The sequence below is a fragment of the Ctenopharyngodon idella genome, chromosome 2 (assembly GCF_019924925.1).
Source record: "Ctenopharyngodon idella isolate HZGC_01 chromosome 2, HZGC01, whole genome shotgun sequence".
Taxonomy (NCBI): domain Eukaryota; kingdom Metazoa; phylum Chordata; class Actinopteri; order Cypriniformes; family Xenocyprididae; genus Ctenopharyngodon; species Ctenopharyngodon idella.
Window position 1 is genome coordinate 27,256,591 of NC_067221.1, and position 17,615 is coordinate 27,274,205.

A 17,615-nucleotide genomic window follows, 5' to 3' on the forward strand; every position below is an offset into this window, starting at 1 on the left:
CGCGTTTTCTCTCAGCCAATCATCTCACTGCTCCCGCGCTGACGCGGAAGTGATCAGCGCGTCTGCGCTCATCCGCACACGCGCGAGAGTGACTGAAGAACCAAAACAAAGCCGATCTCAACTTATCACGGGCTCTGCGAGAGCGGAATGGGTTCAGGTTCAACATCATCTGTGTGAGCACACATACGCGTGTGTTTGAGAGATGAGCGGCGCACAGGGGTGCAGCGGAGAGTCCGAGCACGAGGCAAAGCGGCTGTGCACGCGGAACGAGTCACATGACCGCAGTGAACCAGCAGAGGGCGGCAGCGCTGCAGTGGTGAGTTACTCAAACAGCGATTCACTTTATGACATCACACAGCAAAATATCAATAGCAACGACGAGCAGCAATACAGTAATATCAAGCAATATCAAGCAATATCATGTACTGTAATATGTGTCTGAGCTAACTTTCTGTAAAAGCAAACCATCTGACACACATCCAGCGGTTAGTTAGGCATTAAAAGAACCATACAATATTCAAAGAATAAATCTGGTACTGGAAAAAAAAAAAAAAAAAACATTTACATGTTACTTTTGTGATACGTTAGTGGAACATGTTCACACCTTTAAGTGTTTAATAATGCTAATTCATGTGTCAGAATTAACATTCTATTCCATTCTGCTCTGTTATATTCTGTTCTGATGTGCTGAATTCTATTCTGATACACTGTATTCTATTGTAGTCATTTGTGTTCTTTTAAATTCTATTCTATTGTTTTGCGCTCTATTCTGTTGAATTCTATTCTTTTGTGCTGTTTTCTGTTCTACTCTACTCTACTCCATTGTGCTCTTATGTTGTGCTGTATTCTGTTGTGTTGTGTCCTATTCTGTTGTGCTCTCTTCTGTTATATTCTATTCTGTTGTGCTCTATTATGTTCTATTTGATTCTGGTGTATTCTATAATCTGTTGTGCACTATTATATTCTGTTGTGCTGTATTCTATTTTATTCTTTTGTGCTCTTTTCTATTCTATTCCATTGTGCTGTATTCTGTTCTGTTGTGCTCTTTTCTGTTCTGTTGTATTCTTTTGCATTCTATACTCTGCTCTGCTCTATTCTTTTGTGTTCTGTTCTGTTGTGCTCTATTCTATTTGGTTATATTCTATTTTGTTGTGCTCTATTATGTTCTATTTTATTCTGTTCTGTTGTATTCTATAATCTTGTGTATTTCTGTTCTGGTGTTATGTATTCTGTTGCGCTGTATTCTATTTTATTCTTTTGTGCTCTTTTCTATTATGTTTTATTCCTATGTGCTCTATTCTGTTGAATTCTATTCTTTTGTGCTCCTTTCTATTTGATTCTGTTCTATTTAAGTCCATTGTGCTATATTTTATTGTATTATGCGCTATTCTATTCTATTTTATTCTATTCTATTCCATTGTATTCTATACTTTGTGCTCTATTCTATTCTGTTTTGCTGTGTTCTATTCTTTTGTGCTCTTTTCTATTCTATTCTATTCTATTCTACTCTGTTGTGCTCTTGTTTTGTGCTGTATTCTATTGTATTTTTGTGCTGTATTCTATTCCATTCCATTGTATTCTATACTTTGTGCTCTATTCTATTCTGTTTCACTGTATTCTATTCTTTTGTGCTCTTTTCTATTCTATTCTACTCTGTTGTGCTCTTGTGTTGTGCTGTATTATATTGTATTTTTGTGCTGTATTCTATTCTCTTTGTAGTGTTCTGTTCTGATTTGTTGTGTTGAATTCTGTTGTTCTCTGTTCTATTCTGTTCTGAGTTGTAGTGTTCTATTTCATTCCATTCTCTTCTCTTCTCTTCTGTTGTGTGTGTGTGTGTTTCAGTCAGTGATCATGCCCGTGTTTAATGCGTCTGATTGGCTGGACGAGTGTCTGCAGGCGATACTGGAGCAGGATTTCCCGGGCCGTATGGAGCTGTCCGTGTATGACGACGGCAGTACGGTACACACACACACACACACACACACACACACACACACACTCAAAATGAGTATCAGTGTGAAGAAGAATATGTTCAAACAGCGTGTCGTGTGTGTCAGGATAACTCCAGAGAACTGATCGAGGGATGGAGGCAGAGGTTCGAGGACAGAGGCCTTTCCATGGTGATCTCCGGCCACAGCTCACCCAGTCCACGAGGAGGTGTGTGTGTGTGTGTGTGTGTGTGTGTGTCTGCTCTTATTCCTGGAGAGCTCAAGGACTCTGTCTTCACATTCACCTGGTTATCATGACACACATGTGTTGAACTCACGCGACATTAAACAGACACACACACTCTGTTCATGCGCTTCAGAAATCAAAAGAAGTTTCTTATCGGTGTTTAGTTGGTGTCAGGAGCTCAAAGCATCTCCGTGTTCTGCATACCGAGCTTTCAGCAACACACACACACACACCTGTAGACGAACACGTCAAGCACACACTGAGATCTGTTTGAGAGAGCGCAGGCCATCTCAACCGGATTAACTTAACTAATGTAACCGATCCTAAGCAGAAACAGACAATGAGTGTGACAGCAGCCTGTCACCCATGACACTGTGTGTGTGTGAATATTTGGGTTGACAGCCAGAAGATTCATTGGTACTCATTTTGATTGACTCAGAATGATTCAGTCAGATTCCATACACTGAACACTGATTCGATTCAGTAAGTGTTTCAAATGCATTGAAAGTAAAATACATGGCTGCAAAATTAATCGAAATTAAACCGCATGCAATTTGTCAAAGGCTGCGATTTTTTTTTTAAATTTTTTTTATTTTTATGCGCAGCTTCTCAGTGCAGCATGGCTCTGTGATCAGTAGTAAATGCTGCTTCATCTGAAAGCCAGAGGGCGCTCTCGCTCAGAATCATACTATCACTGTAGCTGAATAAACAGAAGATTGAAACACTTTGATTAAACATGATTATTAACACACGACTATGACAATATATCTATAAGTTCTTCGAGCCTTCTGGGGTATTTTCATGATAATGAAGTGTATTTATAATGCAATGCTATTCAACATAGCCTTTATCACTGTATATAATACTGTGAAATAATATGTTGAGTAAAAACATTATTAAATGTTGTCTTTTGTTGCACAAGAGGTTCTTAATTGTTTCTCATTTTCAGAAAGATGTTTGATTCGTGTTGCTTTTTAAATGCACATTATATGCGACTCAAACTCGCAGTGCTTTCAGATGGAGCAGCATTTCCTACTGATCACAGAGCCGTGCTTCACTGACAAGCTGTGCATGAAAAATAATCACAGTCTTTGCGATTTCATAATCGCACGAAGCCAAATCACTTTAAGCCCAATTTCATGTTAATTGTGAATTTATTGTGCAGCCCTGTTAAAATACTTCCCATAAAGTCTCTGAAATCGGAAAGAAAAACATTGTCAGCATTTCTTCTGTCATAAGTCGCACGGGTATATTTGTAGCAATAGCCAACAATACATTGTATGGGTCAAAATTATCGATTTTTCTTTTATGCCAAAAATCACTAGGCAATTAAGTAAAGATCATGTTCCATGAAGATATTTTGTAAATTTCCTACCGTAAATATATCAAAAATGTATTTTTGTGAGTAAATATACATTGCTAAGGGCTTCATTTAGACAACTTTGATTTTTTGCACCCTCAGATTTCAGATTTCCAAATAGTTGTATCTCGGCCAAATATTGTCCTAATAAACCATACATCAATGGCTTATTTATTCAGCTTTCAGATGTTGTATAAATCTCAATTTCAAAAAAATTTACCCTTTTATTTATTTATTTATTTTTGAGGTAAAATCCCTAGGCCACATTTTGCCCCAAAATCAAAAGAAAAAATTTTATTACATTTTACATTAAGAAAATATAGCCTATTTTTAGGACCATTCTAGTACATTATTTAGATTTATTAGTTTTTACAAATAAATTTAATATATAAAAATAACAACTACTCTATACTACTATAAATGAATACTTGATAATTTTATTAATTTATTTATTAATTAAGCTTTTTTTTACAGTAATGTAATGGGAAATTTGTAGGGTACTATACTTTGTTTTCATGAAAATAATATTACAATGCAAACTAACAGATTTATTTTTTTCTATGCAGAGAATATACTGTATTTATATTATTTTTTTTTATGTTTTGAATATGTGAGTGTGAAGACATTTGAGGCATTTTAATTAATACTGCTCCAACTCACTCATCACATTTAATTGTTGATATTTTACTAAATCAATATTAGTATGTCAGTATTCTAAGCTATTTTTACAAATGTTTATTTAATGAATCATTAGACCTCTAGTGGACAAATCATATTTGTTTATGATTGTTGTTTTTGTTTGTTTTTAGTTGGATTTGCTAAAAACCAGGCAGTGTGTCAGAGCTCTGGACGATTCCTCTGCTTTCAGGACGCGGTGAGTTTGTGTGTGTGTGTGTGTGTGTGTGTGTGTGTGTGTGTGTGTGTGTGTGTGTGCGTGTGTGTGTGCGTGTTTTTGTGACATGTCAGGACACAAATTTGTATAATGACATGGGTATGACAGGTATTACAAGGAGAGGGTGACTTATGAGGACATTACCCCATGTCCCCATTTTTCAAAAGGCTTATAAATCATACAGAATGACTTTTTGTGAGAAAGTAAAAATGTGCAGTTTTCTGTGATGGGTAGGTTTAGGTGTAGGGGTGGTGTAGGGCGATAGAAAATACGGTTTGTACAGTATAAAAACCATTACGCCTGTGGAATGTCCCCACAATTCACAAAAACAAACCTGTGTGTATGTAAGTGTGTGTGTGTGTGTGTAACATGTACCACCTGTGATGTAAATACGCTCCCAGCGCCACCGTGTGTTTGACAGGCCTGTCAGAGGAACTCGACTAATGACTGAAACGTGTGTGTGTGAAGGTAAAATAAGTTCATGTATGCCTGTAAATCTCATTCTGCACCCAAACTCTGTTCCAGTGTGTGTGTTTGAGAGCTCAGCATCATGACATCTGCCGTGTTTCATGTCGACTGTGATATTCAGTACAGAAACACATGCTTCAGATTCAGTGCTGTGAGTGTAAACCTCCCCTGCGGTGTGTGAAAGGCCTCAACGGGCTTCAGATCATGGGAAATTCACACACGCTTTTGTTTTTCTGTCATAATAGAGATTTTCCATTGACTTCTGCTGTTTTTATACTGAATCTTGTGCTGCCAGGGCAGGTTTTAATAATGAACTGAAACTCAAATCTATACGCTTGTGTTTTCGATTTAGTGTTGTAATATCCTGCAGTATCGTGCCCTCTGGCACATTGATGTGTCGCTCTCAGTGATGTTGTGTAATCAGATCCGTGATGGAGACGCTGATGTTTCTGTGAGAGTCTCTCCTGCGGAGCCGCTGGAGCCGCTCGAGTCCAAGTCTGTCGCAAGAAAGAGCGTGAGACCCGAAACACAGCGCAAACACGCCTCGCCTCGCTCTGCTTGACAGCATGAGAAAAACACTGTTGTTTATAGAAAATAATACAGAAACATCACTCTTTCTCCATCATATGAGCTCGGAGAGAAGAGTTGCATTATCATTATGGGAAATGTAGTTTGTGTGTTCAGCTGAAGCCTCAAAGCTCCTCCTGTGGCTGTAGATTCACTTCCTGTTTTGTAAGTGTGTGTCAAAGACATCTCATGTTTAACTGAAGCAAAACCTATAGTAACATGTTGATAAAGCTATCCATTAGCATCTCAACAGCAGTTGATTTTAGGAGGCAACAGATATGAGCCATCTGATAAATTCAATGATTTATGCAGCTACTTTTGAATGGCCATGGAGAAAGATGCTCTCTGGCAGCAGGTTATTGTAGTTACAACATCAACCAGCAGGAGTGAACAGATGAAACTAACCTGACAAACCTTGAACTGAACATCTAATGAGGAAATGATATACGTATGTCACAATTTGGGTCCATAAAGATGACAAGGAGAAGAATGAGAGTTCAAATAACAGCAAAGCTTTAATAACTGAGATATCCATGTGACAGTGTGTGCTAAAACACAACCGACACAATGAACACAGAGAACTGAAGGTCTTAAATACACAAGATAACCAACTCAAATGAAAGAAGGTGTGCACTAATTAAATAACGTAATGAATAACCATGACAACAAATGATGAGCGGGAACACAGGACACAAAAGTGTTTGAAAACCAAACCAAAACAGACTAAACTTGACAATATACACTTTAATAACTACAGACATACATGCACATACTACTACTACTACTAATAATAATAACAACTAATTTGTCCATTAAACTGCAGAATCTTCATGATGAGACATTCAGCTCTAAAAAATAATACATTTATTATACTTATATTATCCATAATCATGAAAATCAGCTGTAAACATATCAGCATCAACTGTAAAACTGCAGCAACAATGATAATCACAATAAAAAAGCATATTATATTATATTATAGTCACAGATGGCTGTAGTAGATAGCTCACAAATACAAGGGATCCTTGAAACTCACAGGGCTACACAGGAGAAAGAAACACAACCAACTAAACTCTCACGACAAACAACGCAGAACAAGAAACCAACTGAAACTGAGGGCTTAAATAGACAGAACTGAGGAGAACTAATTAACAAACCACACCTGAACCAAACGAACACAATCAATTATAAACCAGAGAAACAAACAGAGAGAGACCGAGGGAGGACTGAACTAATAAACAGACTATAACTATATTATAGTTTATGAACCACAGCTGTAAAATACAGTTGTTTCTGTGTCTCTGTCCTCTGGATTACAGTGACGTCCAGCGTCGCTGATCTACAGTCACAGGAAACATTAAGTTAGTTAACAGAGAAAATAACTCTATTTACAGTTTTAACACACAAATATAATCATTCACACACAATCTGCTGGAGATTCAATGTCAAAGTACTGAAGATCAGTAAAAACAGTCTCTGTTTCAGTGTCATTACAGTGTTGAGCCAGAATTAAAATCTGTGTTTCAGAGAAACTGCTAACAAAATTACTGCTGTAAAACACCTTGAGTTCAATAAATAACTACGATCGTCAGTTTCTGATGCCTCACCTGTTCATAAAACTCTGGATTAAACTCTTCCACGGACGACAGCAGACCTGTGAAATAGATCAATGTTAGATACTCACTTCTTCAATAATCATATAGCTTATAATTATAAGATCCTTTATTTCAGTGCTCACGCATGTCATGCCAAACCCATCCAAATATTTAGTGTAAAATATTACCTTTAGTCTTATTTTTCATTCGTACAGCCACTATAATCAGTGGAACTGCTATCAGGAGTAAAACCAAAGCCTCTGCAGTGACGATAATCACAACTAAACCTGAAAAACACAAGAGGAAACAGTCAGAGGAATCAGAAAATCACAGAATCAAAATAAAAAAAACAAAAATTAGTGACTAAATCAAAGACTATTGCATGAAAAAGACAGATATGAGGCTTATTGAAAGTCACGTTGCCATGACAACCATCTGCCAGACCTTTCACTTCCTGTTCTGACGGACGGTGAGATGTGGAGAGACGTTCACCTGTGTCCGGTGAGGAAATAACAGACATCATCCAGATATAAAGAATATTAAATTATTAAAAGATGTTGACAGAGGAAGGGTATGAGAAAGAGATGAAGTGACCTGTTGAGGAGATCTGATGGTCTGTGATTCTGCTGGACGGATTCATTTCTGATTCACTCCTGACTGAAAATGAGCTGATAATTGAAGCTTCAGTGGCCTTTTCATCTGAAGGTTGAAAGGAGGTCAAAAGTTATTACATTTATATATTAGTACACTCATCTGAAATCTGCATATAACCATGAATTAAGCAGTTTATTGGCCACTATATAATAACATGAAGCTGCTGACAGTTTTACATCTACATTACTACTATAGATACATTTGTATGTCACATGAATCACTTACCATGTTTAACCTTCAACAAAATCTCTGAATAGACATCAGTTAAAGGTAAAGTCCTCTTCACAGCACACCAGTATTGTCCTTCATCCTCTGTTCTCAGATCAGTGATGGTGACGGTGAAAACTCTGTTCGTCGTGTCGTCAGTCAGAGAGAATCTCTCGTCTTTAGCTGGAGATCCTGATTTAACCATGATGTTTTTATTTCCAGTCATACACTCACCTTTACAAAAATACTTTGAATTTGATTCATATCTAGATTCATATGAGCATCTGATCTCAACTCTCTCTCCTCTGTGTCCTGTAACTGTATCTGCAGCTCCTACAACAACAGCTGAGACACAAATATCATTATATAGAGCTGTTATGTGTGAGTAAGAGACATCAGCAGGCCAGAATAATAATTTACAAATATCATTCATATGAGTCTGATGATCATGTGATAACAGAGTAAAATCAAGAGATCATGTCAAACTGTGTGTAAAAGAGCTCAGAGTCACAAACTCACCTGTACAGATGCTGGAAAAGAGCAGCAGAATGTCCCACATGATGAACTTTGACAAGAGTTTCTCTTAAATAAAAGACCAAATTCTGTGTGACAAACATTACTGTCGTTCTCTTCCGTACTGAGTGAACAATGTGGCGTCAGCAACTAATATGAACATTTCCTTCCCCTTTCTGTATCTCTAACCACATCATCTCTACATGACATCTTAAGAGAGCACATTTGTGATGTTTCACTAGTATCATACACAGGTCAGTCATGGTACAGTGTTCCTCTCATGTTCAATCAACAGTAAACTCAATACAATCGCCTCAAATATTTAAAAATACATGCATTGTTTTTTCCACACTTGATCAAACTGCATGCACTGAATATAATATTTTTAGATCTCTTTTGGTCTCTTTCATTACATTGAGTGTCAAAAGGCCTACACTAGACAGAATGGTAAATCTAAATGAACTGGCTTTATTCAAGTCTAAATTATTATTATTATAAAATATTAACATTACTGAATCAAGCTGAATACATTAATTGAAACTTTTCTGGGTTAAATCTAGTAGAAACAGCTCTTAAAGTATAGAGTACCTCAGAATGAAAAATGTCTAAAACAGTGGAAACAAACAACCAAACAAAGAAACAAACAAATTTGTGTCTTGAGGATGTAAAGCAACTGATTCCTTCTCTGACTTCTGATGGACAACATGAGAAAATGAACCAATATTACTTCATCTTTATTGCACCGCTGAGGATACAGAAACAAACAAGATAATGGCGCAGTGATGCACGACTGTCAAGACTTCATAATGACCGATATGACAGACTAAGTACATGTATAGCTGTTTCTATCCAAAGTTGTGAATTTACTCGCGCACAAAACTGGAATATCACATAAAACACTTGTGAATAAAGCAGCGTTTTCATCAGTGAGACGAAGAGAGTGTGTGTGTGTGTGTGTGTGTGTGTGTGTGGTGAGTTACACCGGCCTTCTGAAAACCCCCTCACACTCTTCCACAAGTAATTCCATTAGTTCAGTTGACTTTACTCAGATACTGGCTTGTTTTATGGCTGCTGTCTGCGGGTCGGGTATTTCGGAGGGATTTTTCCGTGTGCTGGTTTCCAGAGGGCCAGAATCAGCCCTCCTTGAGGTTTACAGGAACGCCAGGAATTCTGCTCAAGCTGCCGTGACTGTGAACGCAGAGACACAGTGCTTCATTCTTTGAGACGTGACCAGCAAAATGACTGAATACATGTTTTTATGCTGCTGGAGATTATTTTATAGTCATGAACCGAATGTGTTACACTGCTGTTAAAATCACTGAATGTTTAAATGTGAGGAAGTACAGCCATCTTGATGAATATATTCAGTTAATATGCCAGTATCATATTTAGGTTGTTGATCTGAAGTAGAGTTTAATTCATATTTGTTATGTTTTGCATAAAAGATCAGTTGTGATGATGTCATTGTGTTTCAGGATGATGTCATGAGGCCTCAGAGAGTTCGGCTACAGCATGAAGCTGCCGCAGTCAATCCCACCGCTGTGAGTCCGGACACTTTTAACACTTTCATTTGCACATTAAATTGAACAAAAGTGACATTTATATTGTTTCAAAAGATTTCTGTTTCAAATAAATGCTGTTCTTTTGAATTTTCTGTTCATCAAAGAATCCTGAAAAACAAAATGTAAATCAGTTTCCACAATAATAACTGTTTTCAACATTGATAATATTCAGAAATGTTTCTTGATCATCAAATCAGCATATTAGAATGATTCCTGAAGGATCATGTGACACTGAAGGCTGGAGTAATGATGCTGAAAATTCAGCTTTGATCACAGGAATAAATTACAATTTACATCATATTCACATAGAAACAGTTATTTTAAATTGTAATAATATTTCATAATATTTGAAAAATGTACCACATTCATAGAACACAGTTTAATGTTATTTTTCATATGCAGCAGCAGTTATTTTTACAGTCAGTGTTCTGTGAGGGTTTGGTTTGTTGCTTTGACCTCTGACCTTGGGTCACAGCGGGCGTAACGGCATCAGACTGAAGACCTGCGGCGCTAAATAAACAGAAACACAGAGCTGAGATTAGACGAGCACGAGTCAAGCGCTGCCGCAGAGACGCCCACTGTCTGATCATGACAGAGAGGAAATGAGACGAGTGTGTGTGTGTGTGTGTGTGTGTATGTGTGTAACTTGAGTTGTGATCAGCCCTATCACTGCTGTAATGATGGTTCCTGTCTGTAATTCATCTTAAACACACTTGTATGTGTATGAAACATTTACAGTATATCTTGTATCATATTTTACATATTGTCAGATGGTCAACATAAACACTAATGTCTTGTGTGTTTTGTCAGATTGTTGGTTGTAAAGTGTGTCGAGTTCCTGAAGGCTCCACTGAGCGCTACACCCGGTGGATCAACTCTCTGAGTCCAGAGCAGCTCCTCACACAGGTGACACACACGCACACACACACTTGTGTATGTGGTTTACGGGGACTCTCCATAGACGTAATGGTTTTTATACTATACAAACTGTATATTCTGTCCCCCTACACTATCCCTAAACCTACCCATCACAGGAAACTGTCTGCATTTTTTTTTAATTTAAAAAAAAACACACTTTAGTTTGTTTTTTAAGCCATTTGGTTTACGAGGACACATGAAGTGTCCTCATAAACCTTGTACACAAGAACACACACACACTCACATACACATCAGAGAGATTAAAGTTGGCACGAAGAGCAAATTCACTCTCTTTCGCTCTCTTTTATAAATGCATCTTATTGTGCACGTTTCATTAATCCAAATATCATAAGTGGATCTTCCAGTTAAATTGCAGACTCTTTGGCCACATTTACACTGCAGGTCTTGATGCTCAATTACGATTTGTAATCGTATTTTTTTTTTTTTGACAACCAGCTTACATCGTCTTTTAAAAGTGACCCATATCCAAAATCTCCATTTACACTATACAAAACAACCCAAGGTAGACGTACTGAAAAAAAAAAGCTTAGGCCAAAAAGGAAGTAAAAAAACTGCATGATTTGCAGTAGACACAGACAAGATGATAAAACAAGCTTCTACTTTCCACACCATCTTTAAAGGTCAGAAAACATTAAAATTTCCTGATAATTTACTCACCCACATGTCATCCCAGATGTTCATGTCTTTCTTTCTTCAGTTGAAAAGAAATTAAGGTTTTTGAGGAAAACATTCCAGGATTTTCTCCATATAGTGGACTTCAATGGGGTTCAATGGGTTGAAGGTCCAAATGTCAGTTTCAGTGCAGCTTCAAAGGGCTCTACACGATCCCAGACGAGGAAAAAGGGTCTTATCTAGCGAAACGATCTTCTAAAAAAAAAAAAAAAAAAAAAAAAATTATATACTTGTTAACCACAAAATTTCCTCTGCGATGTGCCACGCATGACATGATCATTTTGGAAAGGTCACACGTGACGTAGCCGGTGAAGTGGGAGAAGATTAGAGTAAATGTTATAGTTACCTACACAATGTGTATCTGATATGAATAAAGCACCTTGTCAATTTATAATTGAATGGATTGTTATTGCCGCTTCCATAGACATCATTGTGTATTTTACAAACTCTAAATGTATTGTTTTACTAGTAATTATGTGTGTTTAAATGTCTGAAACCTAAAATAAACCTCATGTGGTTGAAATCACTGAATAGTGGTCATATATCTCAAGTGCTGAGAGCGTGCGTCTCTGGTTCAGCGCCAGCAAACTCGCTAAAGCACATTTAATTTTTAGCAGTTGATCACGTGATGCACTGAACGTTCTAATCACACCGGTGTCATCGTACACAGGGTTAAAACTTCTTGTCAAGACAACTATAGAATGATTAGCATTTAGCAATGGAGCAGCTACAATCCTTGTTTTTTCATTGCCATGTTTGATTTTCAAAAATAACGTCATGGCATGAACATTGTTTGAAATGAAAAGTGTAGATAACAATGAAAACATTGGTGCTGTCCTGTTCCGGTCTCCATAGGAACACATTGTTAAAATGTGGTCAAAAGAGCGACTGAATTAATTAAACAGAAACTTTCTGAACGTTACTTCGTCAGTACCATCAGTGTCGACTCCGGTTTGAACAATGTAAGGCTGAACACCGTTACTGACAATCCTCATTTTGGCTGCGTGAGATAGTGCACTTTATTAGGGAAGTAAAGAGGGTTGATCTGGATTTGAAGAATGAGTGTGTGCGTGTGTGTGTCTGTCTCTTTTATGACAGTCTGTTTGATCTCTCTCAGCGTGTGTGTCGGCAGGATGTGTGTGTAGGTGTGTGACAGGAAAGGCGAGGCGTGTTGTGTTTTGAGGGGTCGCGTGCCTCGCGGTCAGTAGGTCGCCACAGAAACAGGATGTGTACCTGAAGACAGATATTTCCACGGAAACGGTAAGCGTAGCGCATCCACACGCGCTGGCGGGAAACGGATCCCGAGGGTCGTGAGGTCAGAGTGATGCGTGGAACGTTCCAGACGCCCAAATCATCCAAAAACACTCACATTGTTAACCAAGAGAGAGAGAGTTATGAGTGGTGTTTTCTAAGGCCACTTCAAATTCTAGTAAGCCCCTAGCAACACCCTAGCAACCCCTCACAACAGTAACCATCCTTAAAATCATTACAACTGCCTAGCAGCGCTCTAGCACTGGGCACACATCATGTCAGTAAACACTCCTTTAATGTGTTTCCTGATGGATTTCTGCTCTGATTTTCTCCTCCATATGTTCTTGTTCATTGAGAAGGGAGTTGTGTTTCTCTTGGGTGTGTTTGTGCATTCCAGCCGAGGTTATCCAGTGAAACACACACACACATCCAGTGGGCAACATCTCTGAGCCATTACGACACACTCGACCAGCTCAGTGTCAGTCTGAACACACACACTCACACACACACACGTGACCTTTGAGGCTGGATTAGTGAGATCAACAGGTTTTAGTAAGAATATTTGTACCTTGTGATGTGATTTTAGGCTTCACTGACAGCGAAGCAAGTACACACTGATCTCGGCGCTCTGCTTAGTTTCTTTGCTCTGTGAAATATCACTGATTTCATCCCTTTTGCCATCTTTGAAATATTCCTCTCTTTCCTCACTCCAGCATTTTCAAACAGAACGACAGTGAGGGAGTGTGTGTGTGTGTGTGTGTGTGTGTGTGTGTCTCGCCCTGATCTTTAACTCTCAGACGAGCACAAGCAGCCAAAGTAAACTCATTAGAGTAGTGTGTGTGATTAGAGAGTGTTGAGAACATGTTAATGCTTTTTATCTTAACCAGACGCTGATGTGTGACGGGATTCGGTCTGATTTGTCCATCTAAACTGGAAGCAAAAATGCTGAATAACATAATCCCATCATTAATGTTTAATACACATGTTTATTTTACTTATTTATTTCAAAAAGGGACAGTGTACATTAATCAACATTCATGAGGGTAAATGTACCCAAATCAGCCTGAAGGCTAGTTTTCATTAAGTAGTCCCTTTGCCAGATGTTATTAGGCCTAAAAACTAGAGAAAAGAAACAAAATAGAAAAAAATAACAACATGATACAATCAAAAATTATAAACAGCCTTTTAGAAAAGAACATACGAACTGTTTTTGACACGTTTAATTTCAGATAACACTGATTGAGCCACGATGTGACTTTTGCCATAACATCTGTTAACTTATTTGCAACCTCTTCTGCATTTTTACCATGTGTGAAAATGACTGTATCGTCTTGCATACATTATGATATTACATTGTTGACACACCAATCATTAATATACATGCTAAAGAGAACTGGGCCCAATATGGAGCCTTGTGGAACACCAGTTGATTGTGGAGCAGGATTTTGCACCAGTGAGATATAAGGGACAGTTCACCCAAAAAAAATAGCATTTGAAGAATGTTGGAAATCAATCAGTTGACTTCCATAGTAGGAAAAAAATGTGGAAAAATAATATGTCTACCGTCAACTGTCTGGTTGCCAACATTCTTCAAATGAACTTTTTTGGTGTTCGACAGAAGAAAGAAACTCATTTGGGTTTAGAACAAATTAAGGGTGAGTAAATGATCACAGAATTTTCATTTGTGGGTGATCTAACCCTTTAATAGAGACCAAACGATTGATTTTTATCTTTTTGTTGTTGTTTTATCATGTTGTGCTGTGTTTGTTTGTTTTCAATAGTGTGTCTGCATCAACATTTGTGTTGTTCACTTGGTTTCAGTTTTATATACAGTGGGCTGTAGCTCCGCCCACAGTGAAATCTCATTGGTCTAAAAACACTCTCCACATAACTGTATATTAAACATAAAACATGCTCTGATTGGCTCTGATTGTAAAATTACCTTTTAAAGGATTTAATGGGGACCTATTGTGCCCCTTTCACAACATGTAATATAAGTCTCTGGTGTCTCCAGAATGTGTCTGTGAAGCTTCAGCTCAAAATACCCCACAGATCATTTATTATACCATGTTGTAAATGCCCATTTTTAGTGCGTGCAAAAGCATGCTGTTTTTGTGTATGTGCCTTTAAATGCAAATGAGCTGCTGCTCTCCGCCCCCCTTTCCAGAAGAGGGCAGAGCCTGTACCGCTTATGCCCTGGATACTGTGCCCTTTATAACTAACAAAACATCTGCTTGGTGTTCATTATCATCTATATCGCTGCCACGCTCTTCATCTTGAAAGTCTGCATGCGTTTTGAAGCTAAATCAGTCTAAATTTATCATTTTCTGAGCGACACACCTGAAGCACGCGCACAGAAAGCTGACTGTCAGACGGCGCATCCTGTGAGTATTACCCTACTCTTTCATGTCTTATTGTGTTTAAACTGTCAAAAAAACACAAAGTTCACAAACACAGTGGGTTATGTCTGTGAATGTAAACAGCAGGGACAGAAATCACATGTGTATATTAGATCTGTGGCTCATTTGCTTCAAAAATAAAACTAATCCACTGCGCCTTCAGCGGCTCTGATGTCGGGAGTAAATGAAGACTGTTATGTTCTCTCTTGCATCCAACAACAAAACACCTAAATTGCTTACGGGACATTCTTGTCGCTACGGAGGCAATGACGGACTGTGTACAACTCACTCAGGGCGGGTCTATGCTAATACCGCATTGTCCATCAGCAGTCATGGGCGGGGCCTGTGCAAAGTGACGTCACATTGCACAGAAAATGAAAATGGCTTGTTCTTTGAGACTCTTGAGGTTTTATGGGGATTAAAAAAGATATTTTTTTATCACTATAGGGTGGTTGTGTTCAAACACTACCAACACCATGTAAAAGTGAATTTTGCATAATAGGTGCTCTTGAATGTGTCCTTGCTGAATAGAAGCCTTCATTTCTTTCAAAGGTGTACACCTCTCACGGGCCGACGGTCATCATGCCCACCTGGTTCTGCTCCCGCGACTGGTTCCAGACAGTCGGTCGGTTTGACGAGGGAGGAAAGGTGAGGCTCTTCTGCTGAAACACACGTACAGCCCTCGAGCCGCCGCTAATCTGAACTCTCTCTCTCAGGGCGTTCCTGAGGATCTGCTCTTCTTCTACCAGAGTCTTCGTCGCGGGGGGACTGTGGTCCGAGTGGACGAGTGTTTGCTGGTTTATCGATATCATGAACATGCGGCAACACATTCTGTGCTGGAGTGAGTCTCTTACAATCCCTGATTATCAGTCAGTAAATGCTGCTTTTGTTTTAGGGCTGTCAATCAATGAAAGACTTTAATTTTACAGATATGCAGTGAAATTGATTTAGGATGTTCTTCTGCTCATGTGTTTTATAACAATTTCAGCTGAAATCTTACATGTGTTAATGGAATTTATTAGTGAAAAAAAAAATGTCAAGATACTCATATTCTCACAGGTCTCTTCAGTGTGTGTGTGTGTGTGTGTTATCTGTCTCTCTGTGGAATGACTGGCATCTTCCCGCTCCGTGTGTCTGGAATTCCACAGATTTTCACGCCGTCTGTCCAACAGGCCACAGCTGGATGTCAAACCCCAGCGTCCTCTCATTACGTGTGTGTGTGTGTGTTCAGGGTTGATTTATGTGTTTTAGTGTTTTATAATGCTCTCAGTTGAAGGACGTATGCAGAATGAATGGAAAGAATGCTCTTTAAATAACTCAAAACCACAGTTTCTCCTTCATCCATTGTCCCTGAAGTCATGGATAGATGATCTTCATCACGCTCATCCTCACGTTTATTAACCATCTCTGTCCTCCTGCTCTCAGAGACACTATCTGGGATCTCCGCGTGGACTTCCTGCAGGAGCGAGTGCTCAGCCAATGGGAATCGTTCACTATATGGAACGCTGGAAAACAGGGACGGAAACTGTACCGCAGCTTGAGTCTTACCAATCAGAAGAAGGTGATGGCTCAAAACATTCAAAATAATAATAATAATAATAATAATAATTATTATTATTATTATTATTATTATTATTATTTTTATTAGTATTATTAGTAATACACTATTATTAAACTATTTATTAACTAATTAATAATATAATAATGATTACTTATACTAAAAAGCTTTAAAACATACTAAAATAAATATAATGAAAAAAATAATTAAAATAAATAATTAATACATTGAAGGGACATAAAAATACTAAATAAATAATCATATTGAAGTTATGATAATAAAAATAAACAATCATATTGAAATAATGATAATAATTGGTTAAAATACTAAAAGCAGGTAAAAATACTTAAATAATAATTAATTACAAAATAATTAAAATAAACGAATAATTAAAATTATTATTAGTTAAAATACATAAGGGTCTTAAAATACTTAAATAATATTAATTAAAAATAATTAAAGTAAAGAAATTATTAGTAGTATTTAGTTAAAATACTAAATGAACTTAAAATAAAAAATATATATATAATAAATAACCAATAATAACTAATTAAAAAAAATATCAGAAATGTATAGTAATTGTTATTAATCAGGTAAATACTAAAATACATAATTACAAATAAATAAAATGAATAATTAAAATGATTATTATTCATTAAAATACTGAAGGGACTTAAAAATACTAAAATATAAATCAATTATAATAAATCAATAATAATAATAATTAATTTAATTAAAATAAATGAATTATTTAGTTAAAATACTGAAGCGACCTAAAAAAAAATCATAACTAATTAAAAATA

General features: G+C 37.3%; 2 protein-coding genes across 5 annotated transcripts in view; one reads left to right on the forward strand and one right to left on the reverse strand.

Annotated features, from left to right (window-relative positions):
• b3gntl1 (UDP-GlcNAc:betaGal beta-1,3-N-acetylglucosaminyltransferase-like 1) overlaps positions 1-17,615 on the forward strand; it is a 26,335-nt gene continuing 8,720 nt past the window's right edge. For 2 of the 4 annotated variants that reach the window (XR_007926091.1, XM_051869439.1), the window contains exons 1-9: positions 1-316; positions 1,843-1,959; positions 2,058-2,157; positions 4,345-4,409; positions 9,907-9,972; positions 10,804-10,899; positions 15,807-15,902; positions 15,971-16,095; positions 16,680-16,815. Coding sequence is in view for 3 of the 4 variants with exons in the window: in XM_051869439.1 (XP_051725399.1) it covers positions 203-316; positions 1,843-1,959; positions 2,058-2,157; positions 4,345-4,409; positions 9,907-9,972; positions 10,804-10,899; positions 15,807-15,902; positions 15,971-16,095; positions 16,680-16,815 (915 nt within the window). In the remaining variant the exon portion in view is untranslated. Of the gene's footprint in view, positions 317-1,842; positions 1,960-2,057; positions 2,158-4,344; positions 4,410-9,906; positions 9,973-10,803; positions 10,900-10,972; positions 15,240-15,806; positions 15,903-15,970; positions 16,096-16,679; positions 16,816-17,615 lie in introns of those variants that run through there. The other 2 variants (XM_051869440.1, XM_051869441.1) reach the window with 2 other exon arrangements.
• LOC127499289 (CMRF35-like molecule 8) lies at positions 5,953-8,596 on the reverse strand. Its single transcript, XM_051869450.1, has 7 exons — positions 8,438-8,596; positions 7,937-8,263; positions 7,652-7,756; positions 7,502-7,549; positions 7,246-7,344; positions 7,070-7,116; positions 5,953-6,801 (listed from the first exon to the last, which is right to left on the reverse strand). Exons 1-7 carry the CDS (start codon positions 8,475-8,477, stop codon positions 6,724-6,726), a joined length of 744 nt encoding a protein of 247 aa, XP_051725410.1. The 5' UTR covers positions 8,478-8,596; the 3' UTR covers positions 5,953-6,723.